General features: G+C 40.8%; 1 protein-coding gene across 1 annotated transcript in view; it reads left to right on the top strand.

Moving 5' to 3' along the window:
• The window catches only part of CELF4 (CUGBP Elav-like family member 4), a 710,880-nt gene that overhangs the window by 397,692 nt on the left and 289,034 nt on the right, over nucleotides 1-24,154 (top strand). The window contains exon 3 of the mRNA XM_085321945.1: nucleotides 1,443-1,491. Coding sequence (XP_085178071.1) covers nucleotides 1,443-1,491 — 49 coding nt within the window. The remainder of the gene's footprint in view (nucleotides 1-1,442; nucleotides 1,492-24,154) is intronic.

Raw genomic sequence — 24,154 nt, 5'->3', positions numbered from 1 at the left:
AGAATCACCTCTATTGCTTTCCAAGGTAACAGAAAGATTGAAGAAGCACGGAGATGCTAAAAACTACTAGTAAAATGTTCTGAGTACTCAATAGACAGTACTAACTAGATATGGGGCATGCCAACTAAAAACCTTGCAAGTCTTTCATTAAAAATCTAGCTGATCTATTCATTAAAAATCTAGCTGATCTAACTCTAATATTTCCAGTGTTTGCACATGTTATGTGTAGGGGAAACAGCTTTGTGTGGACTGTGCTTTTCATTTGCCCTCTACCTTTTAACATACTGAACAGAAATTTCATATCTGAAGCTTTCCAAACTTTGGAGAAGCTGAGATCCAGGCTTCCAGACGTATCCCTTTCTTAACTGTTACACTTTCTTGCCTGATTATACTAGAATGTGAATGCCATGTAAATGCCATAAAAATCACCTTGAATATTATCTATCTGTTCAGTGTGGTGTTTTTTTCACATTTGCTTCACCAGTAGCTGTATCTGAGGTCTGCCCACAGACTTRCAGGGAATTACAGGACAGCATTTGAGACCACTATATGCTGGTATAGCACAGCACCCTCTGCCTCAGGCTCTAAAAAAGTTTTAGAGAGGCTCTAACAGGTAGCTCTGTAGCAAAGGAAAAGTTGTTTAAAGAGATGGGGAGAAAAGATGATGATTCAGATCACCTGTGTTGTGTTAGGCATTACCAGTCAAGATAATCATGGACATCTGCTGCTCCCTCTCCTGGGAGAGAGTAGCTCCGGAGACAGTTATAGTCCCCAGTGCTTTTGTTATAGAGACAGAGGGACAAAAACCAGTCAGAAGACATAAATCCTCTTCACAGCATAATGGCAAGGTTTTGATGTTTGCTTATGTTCTGGTGTGGAAAAAAAGAAACTTGAAAAAGCAACAGAGGGAGAGGTTTTTGATCCTCCTCCAGCACCCCTTAAGCCAGAACTCTTGTGGTATGTGAACAAACCAAGTCCAAGTCCTGTTCCCCAGATACAAATCMCTTTTCCCTCTTAATTTCACCATGCCAGTCTCAAGAAAACTTTTCAATTAAAATTTCACTGAACCCAATGTTCTGACAAAGCATTTCTGTTTTAACACAGTAGTGTTACCAGAGGAAAGTATTAGAAATTTTAAAAGTTATGTTTAAAATTTCATGATCTGTGTGAAAAGAGTTAGAGGTCCCTTACCCAGTGCGATTCAACAGAGCCTCTGTCTAGTAAATGAGGTGACACTGATTTACCTCAGACCAAGAAGTTGCTTTAGCACCCTATGTTAYGTGATCACTTCCTTGCTTGCTGATTGTTTTTCCTCCCATGGAATAAACCCTACTGCTAATTTAGATGCATTGCATAAAAAAAAAATTAAAAAAACCCAACATCTGAATATGAATGCTTGATTCCGCTGTTAATTGTGTGTGTCTCTTTTCTTTTTCTTACAGATGAACAGACCAATCCAGGTGAAACCAGCGGACAGCGAAAGCCGAGGAGGTAGTTGACTGCATTGCTTTCAGCCATAGTGCTAAGTATAATTGTTGTCTCTGGCTTCTCTCAGGCAATGTGCTGATCAATTAGTAACRTAATCACTGCCAAAGAAATTCCCTCTGCAGCAAAGATTCTCTTTATTAAATCTCCTTTACTTCGTCTCGCTTTCCTCATATTCAATTATTATTTGATTTTAAAAGGCAGGCAGGTGCCAGCGATTGCCTGGGAAACAAATAACTGCCTCGTTAAGAAGTGAAGCATCAGGCACTGACTTAACAAAGTTTAACGGTAGTGACAGCATCATAGGTTTTTCAGACCTGCGTTAGGCTGAGCTGCAGCGGTGTTTAATTTGGGTAGGATAAAGCAAGTATCTTACCATTTTTCTGACTGTGTTGTTTCTGCTTGAACTGAAGTAATTCTGCTTTTGGAAGAAGGAAATTTTGTAATAGCAGATTTTTCTGCACGAGCTTTTATCTAGATAAACCTGTTGTGGAAGCTGAAGACTTCTCAGTCCAAGGGAGTTATTCAGAATTTGCACAGCACAGGTGTAGTTGACATCGAGATCAGGCCTTGTGCTTTTCCATCCTGTGTGGTGGATCTGGAAGCCTTTGCTCAGTGACCATTCAACAGATTGACAGCAATAAGGTGTTTCCTGTGAAAAGTTTTTTACTAGAACTGATTTGATGGTACTTTGCCATACTTCTCAAATAGGAGTAGGAGCCTGTTTGTCAGATCAAGTTTGGAGCTCACTGAGATAAATGTGAGGTGGTCAGTTATGGAGGACGAGTTATCATTCTGTTTTTCTGATACCTCTCTGTGTGTGTGTGTGTGTACACACATATGTGTGTGTAAAATATATATGTGTGTATATATATATATATAAAAAATATATGTACATATGTATATAATGACATGGAACTTCCTCTCCAGCCTTATCTCTTTGATTGAAACAAAAAAGAGAGGCTTTTGTCCATATACTCAGTAAAAACACTAGTGCTTATATGTCATATAAGTGTAGGAGCAGATTTTGTCATTTAATAATGATTTTGCTCTTAAATGTGTGAAAACTCTCTAATTTCCACTCATAGACTCTAAGACATAGACTCTTTCTCATTTATATGACTATTATCTTTGTGTTGGCATTAGTGGAAATCCCCAGCAACAACTACTTAAAAGGAGTAAGTGCCTCCCAGACAAAAGGCACTGAAATTGCGTTCTTTTTCAGTTGAAAGGTTTGGATTCCAGAGGCTTTGACTGCATCAGTGTGAGGCTGAAACTCTCCAGTGACTCAAGTCATTGGAAGACTTTGTACATAGTTTGTAGTTAAAGGGTTGGTGTTACGGATGGTGAAACCAGCAGGTTGACAGAGGTTTTATAAGGAAGGGCTGTGGTGCAGTGCAATTGCAGATTAGAGGAAGAACTGAACACTGGAGAAATGCCAGAAAACTCGGAGATAAATAWTGTGCTTTTGGAATCCCTGTAAAGTAAATTCAGGGGAACTGGGCTAGTGGTGTGCAGAAAGTGTTTGACAGGCCCTACAATGGCAAGTACCAAGGGCCGCAGCACCTTTCTAACCTGCAGCAAAGGCACGTCGCATCRCACAGCATCATCCGGCGGTTTTTAGCAGAACCAGATCAATTTACCCACTTTCCCTTCCWATATGTGAGTAGGAGTGGGTAAGCCATGGGCAGTTGTCAGTGGATGATCTCCTTGGGGAAAAGGGAAAGGCTCAGCTGCCTAGGCAAATGAGGGGACATTACACACATTCCAGTAGAGCTCATGCAGACAGCGAGAGTGAAGGGAGGGTCTTTTGTCTATTTAATTAGACATACCAAAAAATAATAATTAGTCTGGCCAATTTGCTTAGTGTGCCTACAGGCTGTGTAGCTCCCAATCACTCTTTTTTTTTTTTTTTTTTTTTTTAATGCAAATCACTAATAGAGAGCACATGCCTAGCTTTCTGGAAAGGATTTTCAGGCTCCTTTGCTAAAAGAAACTGCTTTCAGGAGGGGTAGTTTGAACTGTAAAGGGCTCTAGGGGCTATTTCATTCCATGTTGCCTATCGTACCACTGTTTCCCTCTCCACTGCATTTTAGCTAATTATCCCCCCAGCACACCCAAGCCTCTTCTTTTGTCACCCGTTCCACTTCTGTATTCCTGCTATTGGTGATGAACATAACGCAGGGGCCAAGCTGGTGTGTTCATCATTGGCGTGAAAGGCAYGTTGTCCTAATTCCCCACTGACGAGCTGCTTATGGGCTGGAGATGTTCCAGGGCAGCATGACTCAAGGGCAACTGTGGGAGAGAAGAACAATTGGCACCCAAGGGAGGCATTGTATGAAAACTTGCCTTCAAGAGCCCACCAGTTAAAGCAGGCASGGCAAGCAGAATGCTAAAAAGGAGGCAGTGTATCTTAGGAGCACATCAAAAGATTTCATTATGGCTGCAAGATAAAGGTCAGCTTCAACAACAAAGAAACTTAAGTTGTAGCTTATTATACGCAGTCCATATATCAGGATGGGATGTGAGAGGAAAAGGGGGCTTGGGAGATTAAGCAGCTCTTTGTACAGCAAAAGTCTTCAACCTCCGTGGTGTCCACACTCTGAGTATGACCCTTTCTTTTGGCTCACAGGGGATGTTTGTGCCAGGTCAAAGTATGGAAGAGACAATACAGTGCTGTTGAACAGCTGAGTAGTCTGCAAGAAGGTTTTTACTGTAAACGGTCAGTGGTGTTCCTGTGGAAGTGAGGTTGTGTTTTAAATAGGGGCAAACATGCATATTTGCTAAAACATGAATCCTGGACTTTTCCCAGAAGCTTCTCCCAAAACCTGAAGGTGATGGGAATCCAGAATTTACTCAAAAAAAAAAAATCAGCATTTTTTTCTCGTGACTGGAGTCTGGGTTTTCATGATCTTTAAACTCTCCTGTGTCTTGATTCTCAGCTGAACCAAAAGTGGGAGTGTCAGCACTTATTCTGTGTGTGAGTGAATTTACACAATTAGGCAATCTAGATTTAGAGAAGACTTTAAAATGTTGCTTGGAACAAATTACACTTTACCCAACAAAGTGGAAATTCTGAGTACTCTTCATTAGTTTTGCTGTTTTTATTATTTTGTTTGTTAATCCCCATATTGGACTAGGAGCAGGACAAAGACTGCAATCCTTTTCAATAAAAACTAGYATTATTTACATTTGTGTATTCTCACAGGAACTAGAAATGAATGTATTTTCAGTACATTTCTCTTGGGAAGCAGTCTAAATTAATGGAAAAATTTAGCATCTTGCATTCTTGTCTGTTTGTGTATATGTGTTYTTGTGAGTATATTCAAACAACAAAATGCTATATTGGGGTATTCTTTCTATCAAATGCTTCATGAAGATCCAAATACCTCAGGGAAAGTCTAGAATCCTCTGCTGTTTTATAGATATTTTATCAGTGATAGAATTGATAGAACATGATAAAAATACAAAAAGAACAATTTTATTAAAAAAATCATAGTGAAACTCTAGCTCTATTACGGGTAATTTCAAAACTTTCATTGACCTTTGTGTTATCCAAATTGTAGCTCTACCTCATAGAAACAACTTTGCCATAGATTAGGTGGCCCAGTATGTTTCTAGGGATGTAAGCTATAATTCCACATAGAATTTGAAATATAAAGCAAAAATCCCAATTAAATTGATATTATTTTCGTCTTGTTGACTTTTCTTGGTTCCTTGTGCCATATTCAATTCTAAAAACAGTCTGAAGACATCAGTGACTTAAAGTTTTGGAAACTCATTGAAAGATTTCAAGTGTGTGTTGTAGTTTGAGGCAAAAGTTYGGAGCCATTTCTTATTTTAGCCACACTATCTCTATCTCTCACTAGACAGCTTTTACTGCAGCTGGCAGGACTAAACTGTGATAAACTCAGCCTCTAGGTCCCACTAGCTTGTACTGGGAGTARCATTTTTTAAAAGGAAAGGAGTTTCCTGCTACTTTAGTTGTACTTTGTTAGTGATGCTTGGCTGCACCATTGCCTTCCAGATGCCTCTCAAAGGACTGGGAAGGTCCATAAGGGAAGGCATACAAAGATGCCCGCAGTGCCCACCTCAACCCAGTGCTAATGTCTCTACAAAGAAATGCTTCAGAGAGCTGGCTGGATTCTCCTGTATTTTGTGGAAGAAATACAGAATATTTTGGGATGAAACAAAATAAGGAACCAAAGTAGTTTAGAGTTGAAAGGCTCTGCAATGTCTCTCTCTTCTGGAGAGGGAGTTGAGCAATTTACAGGAGCATCTGTAATTCATCACATTAGTGTTTTCTGCGTGCAAGACTTTATGAATCTACAAATGCTTGTGTGTGTGTGTACGCATGCGTGAGTGCATATGTGCACGTGCAAGCAAATTTGTGTATTTTGGGGGACTGCATGTACAAGTATGTCTTTTTATTTTCTCTCTGCTGCTTGGGGGACGTAATGACAGCTGTTAGAAGGTTTGGACTGTTATATGTCAACTAAGTTGCATCATTTCTCTACCCATTATTCAACGTGTTCTGAAATTATCTATTTGGTTATGGTTTATTCCAGCTTCAGAGCAAAATGGCCAAGCAATCATTTGCAGTAAGCAGCAACACTCATGGACTATGATTTATTTCTTTTTATTCCATTCTGTGTGCTCAGCAATGATGATGGGACCGGAATGGCCTTTCCACTGTTTCTGAGGCCTGTTTTCCTTTGGGGGAAAAAAAGTCTGCATCTATTTCCTATTTTATCCAGAATATTCCCAGCTCTTTCTAGCTCTCTTTTGCAGTTGGCAGAATTCATCTGTAACAACCACAGCCCCAAGCCCAACTAAGTATTTTGCATTTAACTATTTTCCATTAACTAATCACAATTCTGTGACCTGTGCTGACAGCCAAACCATCTCAGGAAGTTTCCCATCAAAGTACTAGCCAGGTTCAGGCCTACGTGGATGCCAAACTCAGGCAAGACTGGTTGCCTTCAGCTTAGTGTGGCTTTAGACATTGGTGTAACAATGAAATGTGGAGTGATTTCCTCCTGTATTCCTATTTTCTTCCTCAGAAGTGCTTTTCAAAGAGTGAAAAGCACTCTGGCAACCAATCTGGTTGCCTGCTGGAAAGGTGTAGTGAAGAGAGTTGAGAGTAAGTCACGAGAGGGCATCTTGGGCAGCACACACCTCCTTGTCTGCACAGCTGTAGGTTAGGCTTTGCCCGTGTGTGGGTAGTCCCCAGGTCTGCGAGTATGCACACCTCAGTGTTGCATCTTTGTGCTCCCTTTCCCTTTTCGTCTCTGATTCATACTTAGCCTCCCTGATGGTTCAGGCTCTTTGGAAGCTGTTTTACTAGCAATTCCCTGTATCATACCTTTGCGAGGCTTTCTTAAAAGACTTGCCCAACGAGAAGCTGGAGAGCAAGCTGTGGAAATGTCCAGGTGGTGATCCRTACAACATAGCTTCACATGGTCTGCCCAGCCCTTTCTTCAGTTTCGCATCTCTTCTTTTCTGGTCGCCACACCTCTGCAGTCGGAGCAGGTTGAAAGCACGGGCAAATACACCGAAGAGACAGTTAATACTCTTGTTTCACATGGAGGGAAAGGCCCAAGCTGATTTCTCTCCACAAACATCTCCCGGGAGCCCATTAACTCTTTCACAGACTCTTTCACCATGAGCCCATTAAGACTCTCCTTTCTCATTTGTAACTTGAGTGAAGGGAAGCACAGAGAGGGGTTTGTCAAGGTTATGCAGCACATCAGAATCTGCCAGCCTTCTCTGTGACCATTGCACTTTCCAGGCTAACACTACTAGCTGGATGCTGTTCCTCTAAGCACAGTCATCTTCACATTTTATAARATCTGGAATCAAGATTTCTGGAAGATACTTTGCCTCTGTAAACAAATCTTTTACCACATCCAGGAYGTCACTTTCCCTTTTCCTTCTCTTACTGCCCACAACAACAAGATGTCTTTCCCTAATTATCTTCCCTTGCAGTTCAAAAGGAGATTTCCAACTCTTTGCTGACTCCTCCTCCTAAGTCTCCTGTTTCTCCTCATCCTGACATTTGCCCTAAACCCAATTAATTTGCTGTTTTTCTCATTTCTTAYAGGAAGAAGGAAAAAAAAATCCACCACCCAAATCCAAATATCTCCTCTCTATTAATTGCATATTCAATACTAAGCAGCACAATGGTGCTGAGTTGCAATATTGCTGTGTGATGAGAGAGGAGAAAGAATGACTGTTTAAAAATAATCTAATATTCTGTTAAAACCCCACTGGGAGGGGATAAGAYGAGCTCATGAGTCAAAGCAAAAAAGAAGAAGTAAGAACCTAAGTGGCAGAGCTTGATATTATGCTGGGGGGCAGCCTTCTGGCCTAAGAGGTTGGGGAAGTGTCAGGATGCACAAAAATCTTTAGTGTCATTGGCAGGGCAGCATCAGAGGAGTCACTGATGGAGATGCTATACCRTTGGAGAGAGAGCTATCGTTGTCTTAAGTGCATTTGCCTCTCTGCCCAGCTTAGAAGGGAGCTGCATCTAGGACGACCTAAGTCACATTTAGGTATCACACAGTCTGGGGCATCAGTCTGGCCCCTTCTGACCTGTACGTCCTGTTTCCTTCCCATGAGAACTGGGATGCACCAAGCTCAGGACAGAACCAAGATACTATCCCAGATTTGGACAGTCTTAATTTCTCTCAGTGCACGTGTTGCCACAGTCTTTGAAAGAGCTCGGTTTCACCTTTGCATGTGGTGGAGGCTTCTTCAGCAATGCCCAAAGCCACTGGATTCAAAGGAAAACTGTCCATTGCTTTTTGTTTCAGATCCAAACATCTGTTAAACTCTGTAGTGTTTTCCKTTTATCCCTAGGATAAACTGATCTGGAAATAGCATTTTATTGCCTTTGGAAATCGTTTCTTTTCTAGCTGTGGTTTTTCATGGGACTGATTAAAGTCAATTGGAGATCAAAATCTCATGGTTTATTGTAGAAATTCGGGGTTACATGACCATACCTGAGAGCTGACACTCTGCTGTCCTCACAGGACCATGTTTTCAAGCAGGCAGAACAAACTGGCAGTACTGTATACAAATGAAACTGTTAATTCAAAATGGCCCTGGATGACCTCATCCCTGCTCTGCCCTGTCTGGTAGAATTTAATTCAGGGGGATAGAAAAGGCTCCGGCAAATCCTAGTGTGTAATATTTTATATTCTGTGGCACTGCTGAGGGCTGACATGCTCCAGCTGAGATTCACCTGCGCAAAGAGCGTAAGGGACATCAAACTCTTGTTCACGTCTGCCCTTTCCATCGTGATTGGAAAAGGTGGAAAGTTGCCCATCAATAGGAACTGGAAAAGATCCATGGGACATGGTGTTCTAGCARAAGTCCTAAGGACAATATTTTAAAACCAAATATTAAGAAAATAAAAGAAAAACATACTGCACATTTTTCATAAAGCACCTCTAACCTAATAGTTAGCTGACAAGAAAGAACAGAGTCTTGAACAGAGTCTGGAGAGAGGCTGGGTAGCTCAGCACCTTGAGGTTTTGCTATCGGTTCTTSTTTTTCTGAGCTATTACGTGACTTTTAAACAATTGTGCAGCCTGTTTTGACTCCCTTTTCCTTCTCACCCTTTCTGCATTGCCTGTTCAGGTTGTATTGTGTTTCTGTTTGCTCGCTTTCTGTGGCTCCTGTCTTTGGAATTCGTGCGTGTTGGGCTGATAGCATCATAGGGCTGGTTAAGACACYGGTGAAAGGCATCAGCTCTGCCCCAAATGATGTGTATGGGACTACAATCCAGTGTGGTGAATGATTAGTACTTTAGAGTGCAGTGTGAGGATGCCCCTCRCACTGCACCGTGATGTTTGCTGCATTTTTAACAACAGAGCAAAAATGGAAGATGTGATGGGAGAAAGAGAGTGAAGGAAATAAGAAATGTACTCCTATAAAAAAAATTTCCACTTCTGTAAATACAGCTGAACCTCATAGATGAACTTGGGGACACATTACAATCCTAGGATCTTTTTTTAATGTAAAGGTTGCTTGTCAGTGGGTTTTTATACAGCATTAATAATACATTTATAGATACGCTTCACAATTAATTTGCAAAGCATTTATGGCACTGAACAGTTAGAATGCATTATGATAATCACTCCTTATGCATCGACTTTATTATAAAGGTTTTGCTGATCATTATAATTGGCTTTGTTATTACACAGGGATATAATAACGCCTCTCTGTGTAGTAGTTTATAGCACATCAATAGCAAATGCATTCCCTTTATTGGAAGCAATGTGCATTTTATTAGAATATAGCTGAATAAGTGCAATCCATGTAGACAAATGAAGTTTCTAATGAACTGATTCACARAAGAGTCGAAATAACAAGTCATTTRTTAYGTATTTTTCTATTGACGAACTTGTAGTTGTGGTTACATGGGCTTTTCTTCAAAAATATTTTGTTGTTCTTCTGGAGAAGTATTTTGGGGGAAAGACAAAGTATAGGCTGTTTTCTGTCTGGTATTCAAGAAAGTGAAGGTTGCTGATGCACATGCCTTACAGATTTCACTTGTTTATTGAGATTTTACAAGCTTCTTCCTTGTGAATTAGGTCTGAGATTCACAGGGCATGGAAATGGTATCACACTACGTCCAAGCCCAGCTCCTGGAGTGGAGGTTGCCTTCTGCACCATACACCAACATCCCCTATATGGTGGGCAATGAGGGTTAGGTATGAAGGGCTTGTTGTGGTCCATATTCCTGATTTGTGTGTGTATGTATTTTACCTAGTGATACTTTAACGAAAATGCCCAAGCATTCCATGAGCAAGCCTCCTTCCTCATCCCAAGATCCCATGTTCTGGTTGCTGTACAAAACCCCGGCAAGGCAGAGCTCCTAATATGAAGTGTGGTACGAAATACAATGTAACAAAGAAGGACAGAAGGAAGAACAAATGCAAAAGAGCCTGGGATTCCTTTCAAAAAAACTCACTGGTTGCAGGTCCATTGGTGTAAAAAAGGGTCTATTTTACAATAACTTTTTAAAAAAAGACTATCAGATCTCCAAGACTATACTGCCATCATTAGTCTAGGTCTGAGTTTCAGTTCTTTCTGGCAATTTATAGTGTTCACACCCATTTGATACACACACACACACACACACACACACACACACACACACACAATTCATATGTATTTATTTATTCATCTAATTCCACCTGTAATCAATGTCAATCAAGTGCTTAATCACTTTTAAAAACTTGACCCTAGGTAAATAAGTTGCCAGATCTGGTACAGTTCAGGCAGTTAAACTGCAGTCTAAGGTGCTGCCTGAGTATAAACTAATGCCACTCTTCAGCGCRTAATACTGTGTACCTCTTTCTTCATGATTACCGCTTGTTTGTTGCATGGCTGCAGAGAYCTTTGACTCTTGGGTAATCCCAAATCTTTCTAGAAAGTGAGTTTAAGTACGATGTAAGAACTAGGAAATTCCTGGTTTGCATGGAGAATTGAGCCATTTAAAATATGGCTCTGCTCAGCCCTGCAGTCTTGGTACTGAACGCTTTGCACTCTGCCTGAGAGTTTCACAGAGAAGACTCTTCCACCGCAACCTGCTCAGATCCCAGAGTATAGTATCACAGCTCGCAAGAAGTTTTGAGACTCAGAAGATACTCCAGGTCAAGAGAGTTTTTCTCTGTGGCATACACTGCACATTCCAGCTGCTATATATGTGTTGCAGTATGTACGTGAACCCAGTTCTGTGGGAAGAAGATCTCTATGTAAATAGTTTAGGTTTCTGAGTAAAGTAGATCTAGTTGAAATGTTGTTTCTGGCCAGATTCACCTCATCTGACTTCAGTCTCTAAATATTAGGCGTTTAGTCTGAGTTAGTCCTCTAGGCTCCCTCTATAAACAGCAGAGGGAGAGAGGTATCTCCAAAGCATCATTCATCCCATCCTAAGATAGGTGGGATAAATGGTCCTCTGAAATTTCCTCTATTAACTCAGATTCAGATAGCTCACGTTTAGACATCTGAAGAAAGGTAAGATGAATCACAGCCTTCACCTTTGCACGCCACCATTTTCCATATCTATCATAAGAATGATACTTGACTCTTCTGCAACTGTAGTTAGGATCTATGAACAAAAAGTGCTATATAAAACCTACAGATTGTAGGAGACACTAGGGTTTCACCCTAAAAAGGAAAGGTGTCTTTCTTCATTAACGAGTTTGTTAAATAATGTCAGGTGGAGAATAGGAGGGGGTGTATCCCAATCAGCCTGAACAATAGAGATAATTGATCAGTTTTAATTCCTCTTTAAAGTCAATTTCCATTTTCATTTTTATATTTCAGTTTGCTACTGCTCCCATTCTCATGGCAGGAAGTGAGCTCAGAAAAAAAAAAGTTCCAATTAAAAGCAGTGCCTAAAATCAGTGCCTTTAAAATGTGTTTTCGTAATTAAGAAAAATATTTTTAATCTTTAAAATCAGGCTATTTTGGAATCCGTGATGGAAAATGAATATGGTCCATTGTAATATCATTTGTAGAGAGGTAATTTTCAAAGCAGCACTGCACGGAAACATTTTCCCCGAGGGAGGATAAAGAGTTGGCTTCAATTAGTGAGGGACTGTTTCCTTTCTTTTCAATTTGAAGTATTTGAAGTATCGTAGCCTAATCCGGCACAGAAGAAGGGAAAGCGCTAGTCAGGAGAGTAGGCTGCAGCTTGGAAGACTGAGGCTTAACTTCTTGCCTTGCCACAGATTTTCTGCTTAACCTAGGAAAAGTTACTTAGGGTCAGGCTATTTTTCTCATTCCATTCCTACCTGGTGAGTAGTAATATCTTTGCAAGGATACATATATTAAAAAATTATTAGGTGCTCAGGTTCTCTAATCATTAGTTCCACAGAAGTAACTTGGTTAGATAAATAGAGATACTCAAGTGTCAAATGTGCTTCACTGCTTAAATCTCACATAAAGTCAATGGGCCTTGGGTGTCTAAATACTCCCTTTGAAAATCTCCCCCAGATAGTGATGTTCTTCTAAACAGTTTGAGCCGCTTTTGTAGAGCTRGTTCCTCTCACTTTTACAGTGGTGTCAGATCAGACTCATTCCCACAAGAGGTGGAGCTCACTGTGGGAACTGTACTGGGATGTGCCCCAGCCAAGATGCCAGGGCAGGTTCGTTTCATAAAACATGTTGAGATTGCCCAGTGAGTAGAACTACAACAGAGTAAGAAATGAAGGATAAGTAACTCAAATATATTAAGATTGGCCTTAATGGAGGGATGCTTTCTTCTGTGTCCGACCCAGTGTGTAGGAAGTCACAGCTAGTACAATTCTTTCTACCAATGAACTGCTATATGAATGGTAATTAATTCCCCCAAATCTTTATTTTATCCATCCCTTGAGTCACTGATGAATGGCCAGATGCATTGATTATAAACCGCAAAATACTGACACTTCTAAGTGGCTGTCCAATTAACATGAAATTATGTTGCCACAATATAAGATACATTGGATGAGTTTCTTTCTTGTCTATTTTTTTCCAAATGACTATGACTATTACTATTACAAACAGCTAATGAAGAAGAGGGGTGGGAGAATGGTCCAGAACCTCAGGCAAGGGGGAATGAAGATAGTGTGAGTTTAATGACTTTAGAGATTGGACTGAACTAAAGCAGGCTCTCCACTCCATAGATCAGGAATCTAATTATTTACTATCTATCTTGCGGCACTGCTTAGGAGACTGACTTACGAACCATGACACCAGGTGCATTGCGCAGTGCAGAACAAAAGGAGGACATTTTCCTCTAACTTACTCTCTARAAATAATACCAAGTGCAGTATCTGGATTCAGACCTCTCATATAACTTCCTACCAGATATGAGGAAAAAACACTGTGCTGGTTTGCACTAGCAGGAAGTGAACTAATGCATAGGGCCAGAGACTGTGGATTTAGGCTATACCTAAACATTAGGAAACAGTAAGGACAGCCTCCAAGGAAAGCTCCTTTTGGAGACCCATCTTCTAACACAGAGCAGGTGGCATCCTGAATACTATACATCAGTCTTCAACTTCGTAGCAGGGCCTCCTTCTTGACAAGGAGCCTTTTCCTGCACACTCACACCAAATGTTCTTGGTGTATTTGGACACAGCTAAGGTCAAGCAGCTGTCTTTAGAATACAAGATCTTTGGGTGGGAAAGAAAATGAGGTTCAGCAGACCCCTGAGGGACAGACTTCACCAAGAGGGAGCCAGTCCTGCCACTGTGCCGCTCTGTCCGTGGGATGAAGCCCCATGAGTACTGTGGGAGAAACATGGATGCAGAAAAAAACACCAAGGCTGTGGTCCCTGAATGCCAGCAGTCTCTTTATCGGGGACTCTTCAGAGAGACTGCAGCCACGTAGAACAAAACAAGAGCCTAATATCTTGTGTCATAACAGAAATTCAAATCCTGATGCAAGTACAGTTTGCAGTTTCCAGTGAGCTGAATTTATCCCTGTTGCTCTTTGATCTCTGTGTGTGATCCAGCACTTGTCTCTGGCATTACAGGCAATGCGGTTTTTATTAGACTCTTATTGAAGTTTGGACTTTGAGAGGAAAGGCCAAAACATTGAAGCACTAGCCATTCTTCTGGTGTTTCTGGCTAGATTAAAAGAAAATGAATAGGTTTTAGATCTAAAAGGAATTGTTAGATCTCATTTAACCTCTTGCATAAACTGACTGTAAAATTTCACCCAGATATTCTGTGCTGAGTCTTCTGACTTGCATTTGACTGAAGAATAAAGAAATTTAGGCAGAGAATGACTCTTTTGAGGTTTCAGCACAACTTTGATATCAAACAGGTTGGAATATGCAGAGACGAACTTTCTGAAAAGCTTTTAATCATTTTGAAAATCAGTTCAATAAGTTAAGACACATTATTGTTACACATAATTATGTGTAACAGTTAGAGATGGTAGGATATATTTTTCTAATGAAAATATTTGGGATGGAAACTTGATTTTTTTGACATAAATATACAAGCCCTCCCACACAAAACCTCCTGGGGCAACATTTTCCAGGTTTTTCTAAAGAAGTGTCTAGGAAAGGCACAGTAGGGAGATAATCCTGAAGCTGAACAGGTGAAAAGTCCTTATTGTGTCTATGGACACAATGGAATTCATTCAGAGTATTGAGCAGGAAGCTTCCTGGAAAGTGGATATTCACATGCAAAGGAAGCAATTTGCATGACTCCTATATGGTCCCGAATGAGCAGCACTGTCATTTCTCCCTTACCACATTTCCATATCAACACAAATGTTTTTCTTCTTGAGTTTCTAGCTTCTCAGTCTCACTGAGTGCAGAACTGGTGAGATATATCCAATGCCTCTGAGACAGTTATGTCTCTCCCTCTCAGTGGGAATACCTCATCTGCTTTAGCCAGGTTTCACACAAATGGGCCTTATTCCATGTGGACACATTTTAGAGTGATCAAATTTCCATGGGCAAGTGATCAGAGGAAAAAAATCCTCTATTTTGAAGATATTAGTAACGTGCTGACCTTTAACAACATTGCAAGCCTTCACTTTCTCTTTAAAGCATTATATCCATCCTTAGAGGGGAAAACTTGTGGCTAAGAACTGGAATCAGCAGTGGATCGTAATGCTGGCTGTGCTATTCAATTGCCCTACTGTATTTAGGATCCACTTATTGCCAGCTATTTTTTTTTTTCTGTCTTGAATCTAAAAAAAGAAGTGACCAGGCTGGCAGTGACATGTGATTAATAGATTGCACCTTTAGAAAAAGAGTTAGCAGAAGGAGATTAGCATTGCAGTCTATTATTTATTAATTAAATGCAGACACCCTATTTATACCAATGCTGATGACATTAGTTCATGTCCATGCTTTGGAACTGCATTATCCATCCAATCTCCTTATATAATAATGCTTTTTTCTTTTTTTTTAAGCTAGTGAATGTTATTGTGCTCCTTCTGTCACTTGCTTCTGTTATGAGCAGCAAAGAGCAGTCCAAAAGTTAAAGAGCCAACCTAAAACTTTGCATTTAAGTACCTGCTTTATCACCGACAGCCTGGGTTACCTTGGCCATCTCTCTTGGCCTCTTYGGTCCATCTCCCTCTGCTTTGGAACAAGGGAGATCAGTACTTCCCTATACCTCAGGAWGAAGTGAAGATTAAGCGTGCAAGGCACACATATGCTGTGTGAGACATTTTCCACAGCTCAGAGGAGATAGGATTGCAGTAACAGGCAGATGTGTACCTGCTGCTGCTATTTTAATAAGCAGTATGGGAAAGAGCTATCATTAGTGTTGTTTATCACACTTAGCAGTGCAAAGAATAGAATATCAAACTTACCCTGATGTCTGTTTTGATAAGCTCATCCCCTTATTTAGAAAGTGTCCAAAGGAAAATCCTGAGGCCAATCTAACTCTTCTTCCACTCATTAAGAGACAGATAAAATGGTAGTCTCTAGAATGATCTCTTAACACTAACGTTGCCATGTAAGCAATTGCTTTCACTGTCAAGAGGACTTTCTGCAGCAAAGGCAGGCAGTCTGGTATTGAACAGAAGGTAAGGTTTTCTCTCTACTCTGTGAAAATTCGTAAATCTCTAGAGGTAGAGAGATGAAATCTGAAACCAGTGTGTACTCATGAAACTATTTAGGATTTGATCCAAAGCCTACTGAGACTTCAGTGGCCTTTGGACCAATGCCTTCATGGAAAATTTGCTTGATTCCCTTCAAACATTCTTTTACCATCAGTTTGATGTTTGCTTGTTTGGATTTCCTTCAGTAATCGTGTTCCCTCCTTTAAAACCAAACACTTTACAAGCCAACAATTAAAAGCAAATATTTAAGATGCTTTCAGCAGTCTCTCTGCCATGATACAATCTGAATACATGCAAAAGTATTCCAAAGATGAATGAAATGAGTGAACGGGCTGATTTATCCTGGACTGTTGCTCCTGGTGTGAAGTCTGCCTTTCACAGCCTGGTGAAGTGCAGAGACAGTTAGTGGATTTGCTACCAGGAAGGGCACTCATTCATTTCTCTTTGTGCAAATATATTTAGAATCGAGCTGTGAGCATAGGAAAAATTACAGCCAAAAAAGCAAGCACTGAAAATGCAAACTGTAGTTTACTTTGGCAAGTAAATGTTGAAAAGAATAGGTCTGAGGTGGTAGAACTTAGCATAAAGTTTTTGCAGAAGGGCTTCTCGCTCTGTGTGTGTGTGTGCATCTTATTGGTTTTTTTTCTTCTTCTTTTCCTTTTTCTTTTCCTGTTCTCCAGTTCTTGTAGCTTTCCACAGGTAAACATTGCTTCATGTGAACATGCCTCAAATACTAAAATAGTTGTGAACACATCCATTCCTATCCAAAGGAAAGAACAGATTAGGGTGTAAAATCAAACTGCAGGTCATTTTTGTCTTCATCGYTATAAAAGTGATAGGCTTCTCAACTTTGCCCACCAAGTGAAGAACGGCAGAAAGATGGCTTTAAAATGCTGCTCTGCTGGGTGATGTGTTCATTTCTTCCCCTTTTCCCACCCCAGCTTTGCATGATTTTTTTCCAGTCTTTTGTAAGTGTCCTAGAAGGTGGATGAAAGGGTGGAGGGGTGCCCTGGATGGAGTTTGGAGGGAAGTCTCCTCGAGGCCCAGTCTATCAGGGCCTTAGCTCCCACCCGTGCTAGAGCATCTTTCCTGTGGATGGGGAATATCTCACAACTGTCACTGCAGGGAAAAAGAAAAGATGGTGCTATCATATTGGAGAGGACGTAGCCTCAGTCCTGACCTCCCTGAATCCTTGTGCTGTAGGAATCCATCATTGCTAGCCTCTCAGTTATATTATCTCCTTCATGCAGCCATGCAAACATGCAATAAAACACGTACAAATGTCCGATCACAAAAGGCTAAGCATCAGCTCTGTCCAAATAAAATCCCTCAAACAGACAGTGAGTTGGAATATTGTCCTTTTAAAGCTCCTTTGAAGGTTTGATTCCTGCCCCCCCCCCTTTTTTTTACATAAGGCTGTTCTACCTGTTGCTACCAAATGCCAGGAAACCTTAGAACAGTAAATACCCTGCAGAACAAACACAGTTGTGCTTTATAGAAATTGTTCAGCTTCTCAACAGTGCAGCCTTACCCATGAAAGGCGTGCTTCTGAAAAGTTCTCCTTCTCTTCTAGACCTTTGCTATCAACACACTTGCAGCTGTGCTGCTGTTGTCCGTGATGGTTATAGCTTCTCAAGCTCAGCAACGACACTTGGCCCAGGGAGGCATTGATGTCACATCTTCAAAATCCAGAAGGTGCTGAGGTGCTTTGTCATTGAGTTGTCATTGACGCAACTTCTTAAGATAGCAATAGGAGGCAATTTGCTATAAGCTATCCCATCTATTGGCTGGGACCAATAAAATCCCTGCTCCTTCTTTCTGAAGGAAATCAGGCTTGTTCAATCAAGCTGTTTGTAAGTGTGTGCCTGGGCCCATCTATCAGTCAATCTGTCAAGGGCTCCTCCTTTGAGCTTTGAGCCCACTGGGTAATTTAACCTATCATTGATGGGGTGGAAGAGGTCCCAAAGCTATTGTGTTCCTATAAATTTCATGAAAATAGGCAGTGAGGCAGAGCAGAGAGTTCTCATTAGTGCTCATAAGCCCATCTTTTATTAGACATCAATGAACTTATGGGGTAAGGACATTGGAAGAGGGTTTACACATTTGGCTGCCCCTGAAGCAACTTGTTTCAGTGTGTGCACTCTGATACGCTGTCAAGAGGCCTCCTGTAGTAACAGTTTCTTGGTTTTAACAGGATGTCAGACAGATTTCTTAGCTCCTTTCTGCTGATTTCAACAGTGCTTCACACAGCAGAGAAGTCAGTCTGCTCATTTTATTTCCCTTCCCTCCCCAGTCAAAGCCACTGGGGAGAGTTCCTGTGCATTGTTTAATAACTATTACAACATCAGAGGTGGCTGCTGTTAAGCAAGGAGTAGCTGAAAGTAACAGGAAAATCAGCACAGGCTGCGAAATGGTTTTGGTACATCAGCATAAAACAATTGTTCAAACATAAGCTACTATTCATTATTCCATCTCATCTTCAGATTGACTGTCTAGACTTCAGAGTCCAGAAGGGTATTTGAACAAGTCTTATTTTCTTTTTATGTGGTCCAGCCTGTATCAGTTCTTCTCTTAAACCCTTTGTGTTAGTAGTGTTGGTTTCTGTCTGCTTGTCACATGGAATAAACAAACCCGAGCTGTTACTCAAAGCATCTCTTACACTCTGTTCATCACAAAGAACAGGAAAGCATGCTCTGAAGCAGCTCTCCAAAGCGCCAGATGTGTGGCAGTATATCCAGCTGCAAGAGAGAGAGAGTTTCATCTTCAGTTCTGAAATCTTCATGCATCTCTAGATGGAAGTCAAATCTCTGGGTATTACCCAAACATAACGCTGGACAGAAGCATTAGTGGAGGGGTTTTCAGTATGGGGTTCAGTATACCACAGGCAACCTACAGATGAAGCTTTYTCTCAGAGGTTTTTGATGTAGATGTGATATACCTTGGCTATGAACCTCAAGAAATTAGTGGAGTTTATACACATATATGTGTGAGTGTGTGTAGGAGTGTGTGTGTGTATATGAAACAGTCTGTTCTTTCAAGGGTAGCAAGGAACAGCAACTGGAACCCCCCAGCTAGAACCAGTATTCCAAAAAAGGGCTGCTTGAAACCAAGGTCATGTCAGAGTTTCTGCTTTTCATGAATATCAGAAAATACTTCCCCCTCTCCTTATTTCTTTTGATCCTTTTTTTTTTTTTTTAAGTATATACTTACAGTATTTGTTCTCATTGTAGCATTCTGGGTAAAAAAAAGGAAAAGCACTCCTTTCAAAGAAAATCACACTTTAAATATGTGGATTTGCACATAACTAGGTACTGTGTGGGTTGTGTGTGTGCTCATGCATTGTTCAGATACTATGTCTTTTATTTTTTTTATTTTTAAGTCAATGGCAATTTTACAGAAAAAATAACTTTTATTTTCAGTTTGTCAAAGTATTTTTTTTTTTTTGAATTCATTCCTCAATTCTTGTTACTGGAAATAGCAAATCTCTTTCTTTCTCTTTCTTTCTCTTTCTTTCTTTATCTTTCTTCTTTCTTTCCCTCCTTCCCACCTGCCTGCTTGCCTTCCTTGTCTGTCTGTCTACTGGGGGGGGGGGGACATTAGAGCAGGCTTTGGTATACATTATCCTGCTAGAGAAATTGTTTATATAGATAGAAGACCAGCAGGAGGTTGTGCAGAGGGAGCAACAGGAGAAAGGAGACAGGACAGAGTAGTAAAGGAGAGGAAAGTCTAYCTGATGGAGAGGAGGGCATTTTTGGTGGCAAGGATTCTGCCCAGTGGTCTTGCAGACCAGTGACCACCCTTTTTTATAGCTGGACATGCACAGACTGATGAACCAGACAGAGCAGGGAGCTTGTCAGCAAGASGATTGCCAGCATGGCCTTTTATGGAGTCTGAGGTTCATTCGCTGAAGGTAAGCCAGTTTTTGTGGCCATCAAAAAAATGGCCTGGGTATTGAAGACCCAGACTCAGATCAGATCTTTAAGTCAATAGAGGAGCCCACCTTGGACTCTGGGATTAGAGTCCAAACAGTCCTCAAGTTGTGAGCAGGAGATAGGAGGGAAAGGAAGGCCTGATCAAGGTAGCTGCTGCCTAAGGTGCTATGAGAGGAGGAGCTTTGTCGATTAATTTTGTTGCTCCTTTCCCCAAAGCTGATCCTTTGTCCTTTGTTACCTTACCCCGTCTGTACTTTTTTCTTGTTTATGTACACAGGCTTTGTGCTTCAGATAAGGAAGTGTTGTCTTCTACAGGCCTGGAGTGAGGATGTGNGTGAGGATGTGTTTTGTTTTTTTTTTTTTTTTCCCCACAAGTTTCTGGAGGAAGGTGTCAGATGTAGGCTGATTTCAAAAGGAAGTTTTAGATGATGGGAACTGGACCTTGCTTCTGTTGTGAGCACCCTGCAAAGGAATCCCACCATATCTAACTGAAATAAGAGGMAATAGAAGAGATCAGGACTGGTGTGTGCTTCATTAAATGGCTTTGACTGAGAAATAACTGTGCAGAAGTTTTAAAAGTCACTATGATTTACACTAGGGTGCCCAGGAGCAGACTCATAAAGGTACCACGTAGCCAGAGAACTTAGCTTTCAGCTCTGAGTGATGATACATGATTACTCAGCTGTGGTTGAGATTATCAAGCATGAGAGGGTAGAAAAGCTCCCTCAGGAAATGCMCCTCTCCCTACTCCTGCAATTAGATACTTTGAGAGCTGCCTGTCCAGATAATCTGATCTTCTCCACTTGTGGTGTTAAGATAGCAATTTYATGAGGAAGGTCTGCCTCAAGCCTTTCTAGTGCTTCTTGACTCTACATGAAGTGAGTTAGGAGGAGAAGAGAGGTTTGCAGAGTTACTTCCAGTCACCTGAACTTTTCTGCATAGCCTCACTGGAGTGAGAATAATCTTACAGCAAAATCTTAGTCAAACAGGCCTGGATTATAACCTCTACTRTCTAGCAGCTCGGCCAACACAGAGGAAAATCGCTTTTGCACTTAGCTGAAGTTAAAACAGTGTTGTTATTTCTCTCTTGCTTTAGTATGCTGTAAAGATAATGTTCAGCAACACCTGTACAATGTACTCCTGCTRAAGGGACAGAATCCATAAATGCACCTGAGTACATGTAGAAGATGAAATCTCTGTGATGTCCAGTACCAGGCAGAGCTGTTGGAAATAACAGGGAGAAAATGGTTGGAAGTTTTTTGGCAGTTGTAGCATTTCATTCTGCATTTAATGGAAATTTCTCTTTCCAGTTTGCAGTCTCACAGTGAGTTTTCAAACACAATGCCAAACTAGGAAGCCACAACGGATACAGCATACACCACATTCCCTCACTCCGTGCTCAACTATGCCCATTCTGACTGTGATCTGAACACGTCATTGTGTAGTGGGAACATATTTCCCAAGGTTCAATGAGCCGTACAGTAATGGAGACTGGATTTCTACAAGCTAGATTTTAACTCAAACTGTGTACTGTCTTAGTCTCCAGGAAATATCATTGAGGTGGCTGGAATTACTCCCCATAGAGTTTTTTTTCAGAACAGTCATTGGCGCTACAGTAGTGGTTCATTCTTTAACTCAAGTGATAGAAGTCCTGGCTTGCAGGCCCAGAGCTTACAGGCTTGCTCGCTCRTGGTGACCCATAATGGATATCTCTCCATTTGAAGGGTATGTCCATTTCCAGGTCTCTTGATTGATTAAGGTTGAAATCCAGCTGGGACTTGGAAGCGATTCTTCTTCCTGCTCTATTTTTGTTGGCTCTTCTCAGTCTCACTAGCAAGTTCTGGAATCGGAAAGCATTTTAAGTCTACAGTGAGCAGTGTTTCTTGATTTGTTTGTTCCTGTACCTTCTAGAGATTTAAGCCAGGAGCTGAGACACAGCATCAGAAATTTCTGAAGTGCTGTATGCTAATGATGGATCTCTAATTCCTTATTTTTGAATGTAAAAAGCATAGTTTTGTCCCTCCCCTCCATATCGAACARTTTCTGTAATTCACTAAAAAGATTCCATCTGTGGACTGATAATTTTTTCCCATTTTCCAGAATCAAGCACTGAGGCTTAATAGTTTTTTTTTCATTTTTTTCCGATGAATGAGTACAGAAAATAAACCTGAAGATCAGCAGTACACCCACTAAAGTTCAAGTTAACATCTTTGTTGATATTAGTGAGCTCTATATCAAGCCCCAAAATTTTGCAGAAGATATGGTGCACACTTGACTGTTGAGGTTGTATGGATTTTTCTGGGCAATTTTGATGTCATTGAGAGAATGCAGTAAATCCTGATTACCAAAGTAGGACACTGTCATGGGACACTCGACTGTCATAGACGTTATTAGTAAAGAGGTTGCAAAGAATTAATGTGTGTGTATATCTATGTGTGTGTGTGTTTGTGTGTATTATAGTGAATAATAATAACCATTTTAGTCAGGTGTTCTTTCCAGTCCTTTTCTTTATGTCAGCTGTTCTGTAGGTTTTAATATTTTTCTKCCTTCAGGGGATATTTAAGTACAAGGCCCTGTTAGCTAAAAAGAATGAAAACAAATGCAAAACAAATATAACTTGAAAACGACATTCATTCCCAATGGGTTGTGATGCTAGGAATTTACCTAGCTTTTCTATGTGTCTTAAATTACTATCATTTTGCAGAATTTAAACAGGGACATTGACTCCAAGCAAAAATAATACAAAAGATGATTTTCTGACTCAGCTGTTCAGAGGAAATGTCTTAATACTGATTTCCCACAAGCAGAAAATAAGAGTCTGAGATGAACATTGTTTGGTGGATCTGGATCAACCTATTGAATCCTTTCTCCTTCCATCCCCTTCTGTTCCTTTCCCTCCATTTCTTCCCATATACTCAATTTCTGCAATCCATAAAAACGGACGTTGCTGACCATATCTGGGCTTAAAGCCCTGAACACTACCTTAGTGCCTTTGAGGGAACATTATCAGGTTTGTGTATTTCCACATTCTGTGGAATGCAACTATCTGTCAAACAGAAATTGCTTATAAAAAAAAAACCTACAAATTAACTGTTTCCCAATAATCTGAGTTCCAGTTTTGTCTCTGTGGTCCACCAGAGGTTGCATCCCAAATTTGGAAGGATCTATTGGACACAAAACATGCCTCACAGGCAAAACACAGGCTGATAAGCCTATGATTGCTGGGTGGAAGATGAGTCTATTCCCAAAGGAACAGTTTTGGCRAATCCTCTTTGAGGGGAGCTTTGCAGATACACCTGTCTCCCAAACCTGTAATTTTATTCCTTCATGTATGGGATGTAATCAGGCCTAGAGAGAGACATTAGCCCTTTTAAAGGAATCTTCATTGTGTGAGCCACTTAAAAATTGGCTGGACAATGAACTGCAAGAATATAGGGATTAATTTTGCCCTGGCCAAGGCGAAGCGTGAGCATGTGGGAGAGATGAACTAATATGTCTTTTCTGTTGCTAATTGCTGTAATTCTGAGAAAGAAAATGGGATGAGACCACTGCAGCAGGAGAGCCAGGAGACTCCCAGACAGGAGGGGTTAACACTTGTCATTCTTAATCATACAGTTAGGGTCTTGTGACACCAGGACTACGCAGGATGCACATCCAGACAGCTCATGCAGCTCCGTTTTCCCTGTTGGCACGGTCTCTTTATGGCTTACTGTGTTAATTAGCTTGCCTCCATCACTCCACAGCAGATTGGATCTGCGGTGATTGTCATCGGAGGAGGAGAGAAGGGAGCTTGTGCCCAGCCCCAGCGACTTTGCTACTCTTCAGAAAAGCACAGTGTCCAAATGGGCACCTTTCTAGTTACCCTCAGGGGAGGAAAGTCTTCACTGCTCATAAAACAGGATTCCCCCATTTCCCTGTTTTTCTGGGCCCGTTCCTRGGATTTGCTAGGCTCCACTGAAATCTAGGGAAATGCAGTCCAGTTTGGACCCACCCATGCAATGGTCAGGACTGGAGATACTACCATCAGTTTCAAACTGATGTCTGGAGGGTGAGAATTGCCTTTTTGTGGTTTTAATGAAAAGCCAGTTTCATGAAAATCAATATTTCCTCATTAAAATAAGTTTGTTGGTTTATGTATTTATTTT

This window comes from Rhea americana, unplaced genomic scaffold (genome assembly GCF_003343005.1).
Source record: "Rhea americana isolate MKP2758 unplaced genomic scaffold, rheAme1 scaffold_73, whole genome shotgun sequence".
Lineage (NCBI taxonomy): Eukaryota > Metazoa > Chordata > Aves > Rheiformes > Rheidae > Rhea > Rhea americana.
Note: the sequence above shows the minus strand (reverse complement) of the source record. Positions and strands in the feature narration are given on the sequence as shown.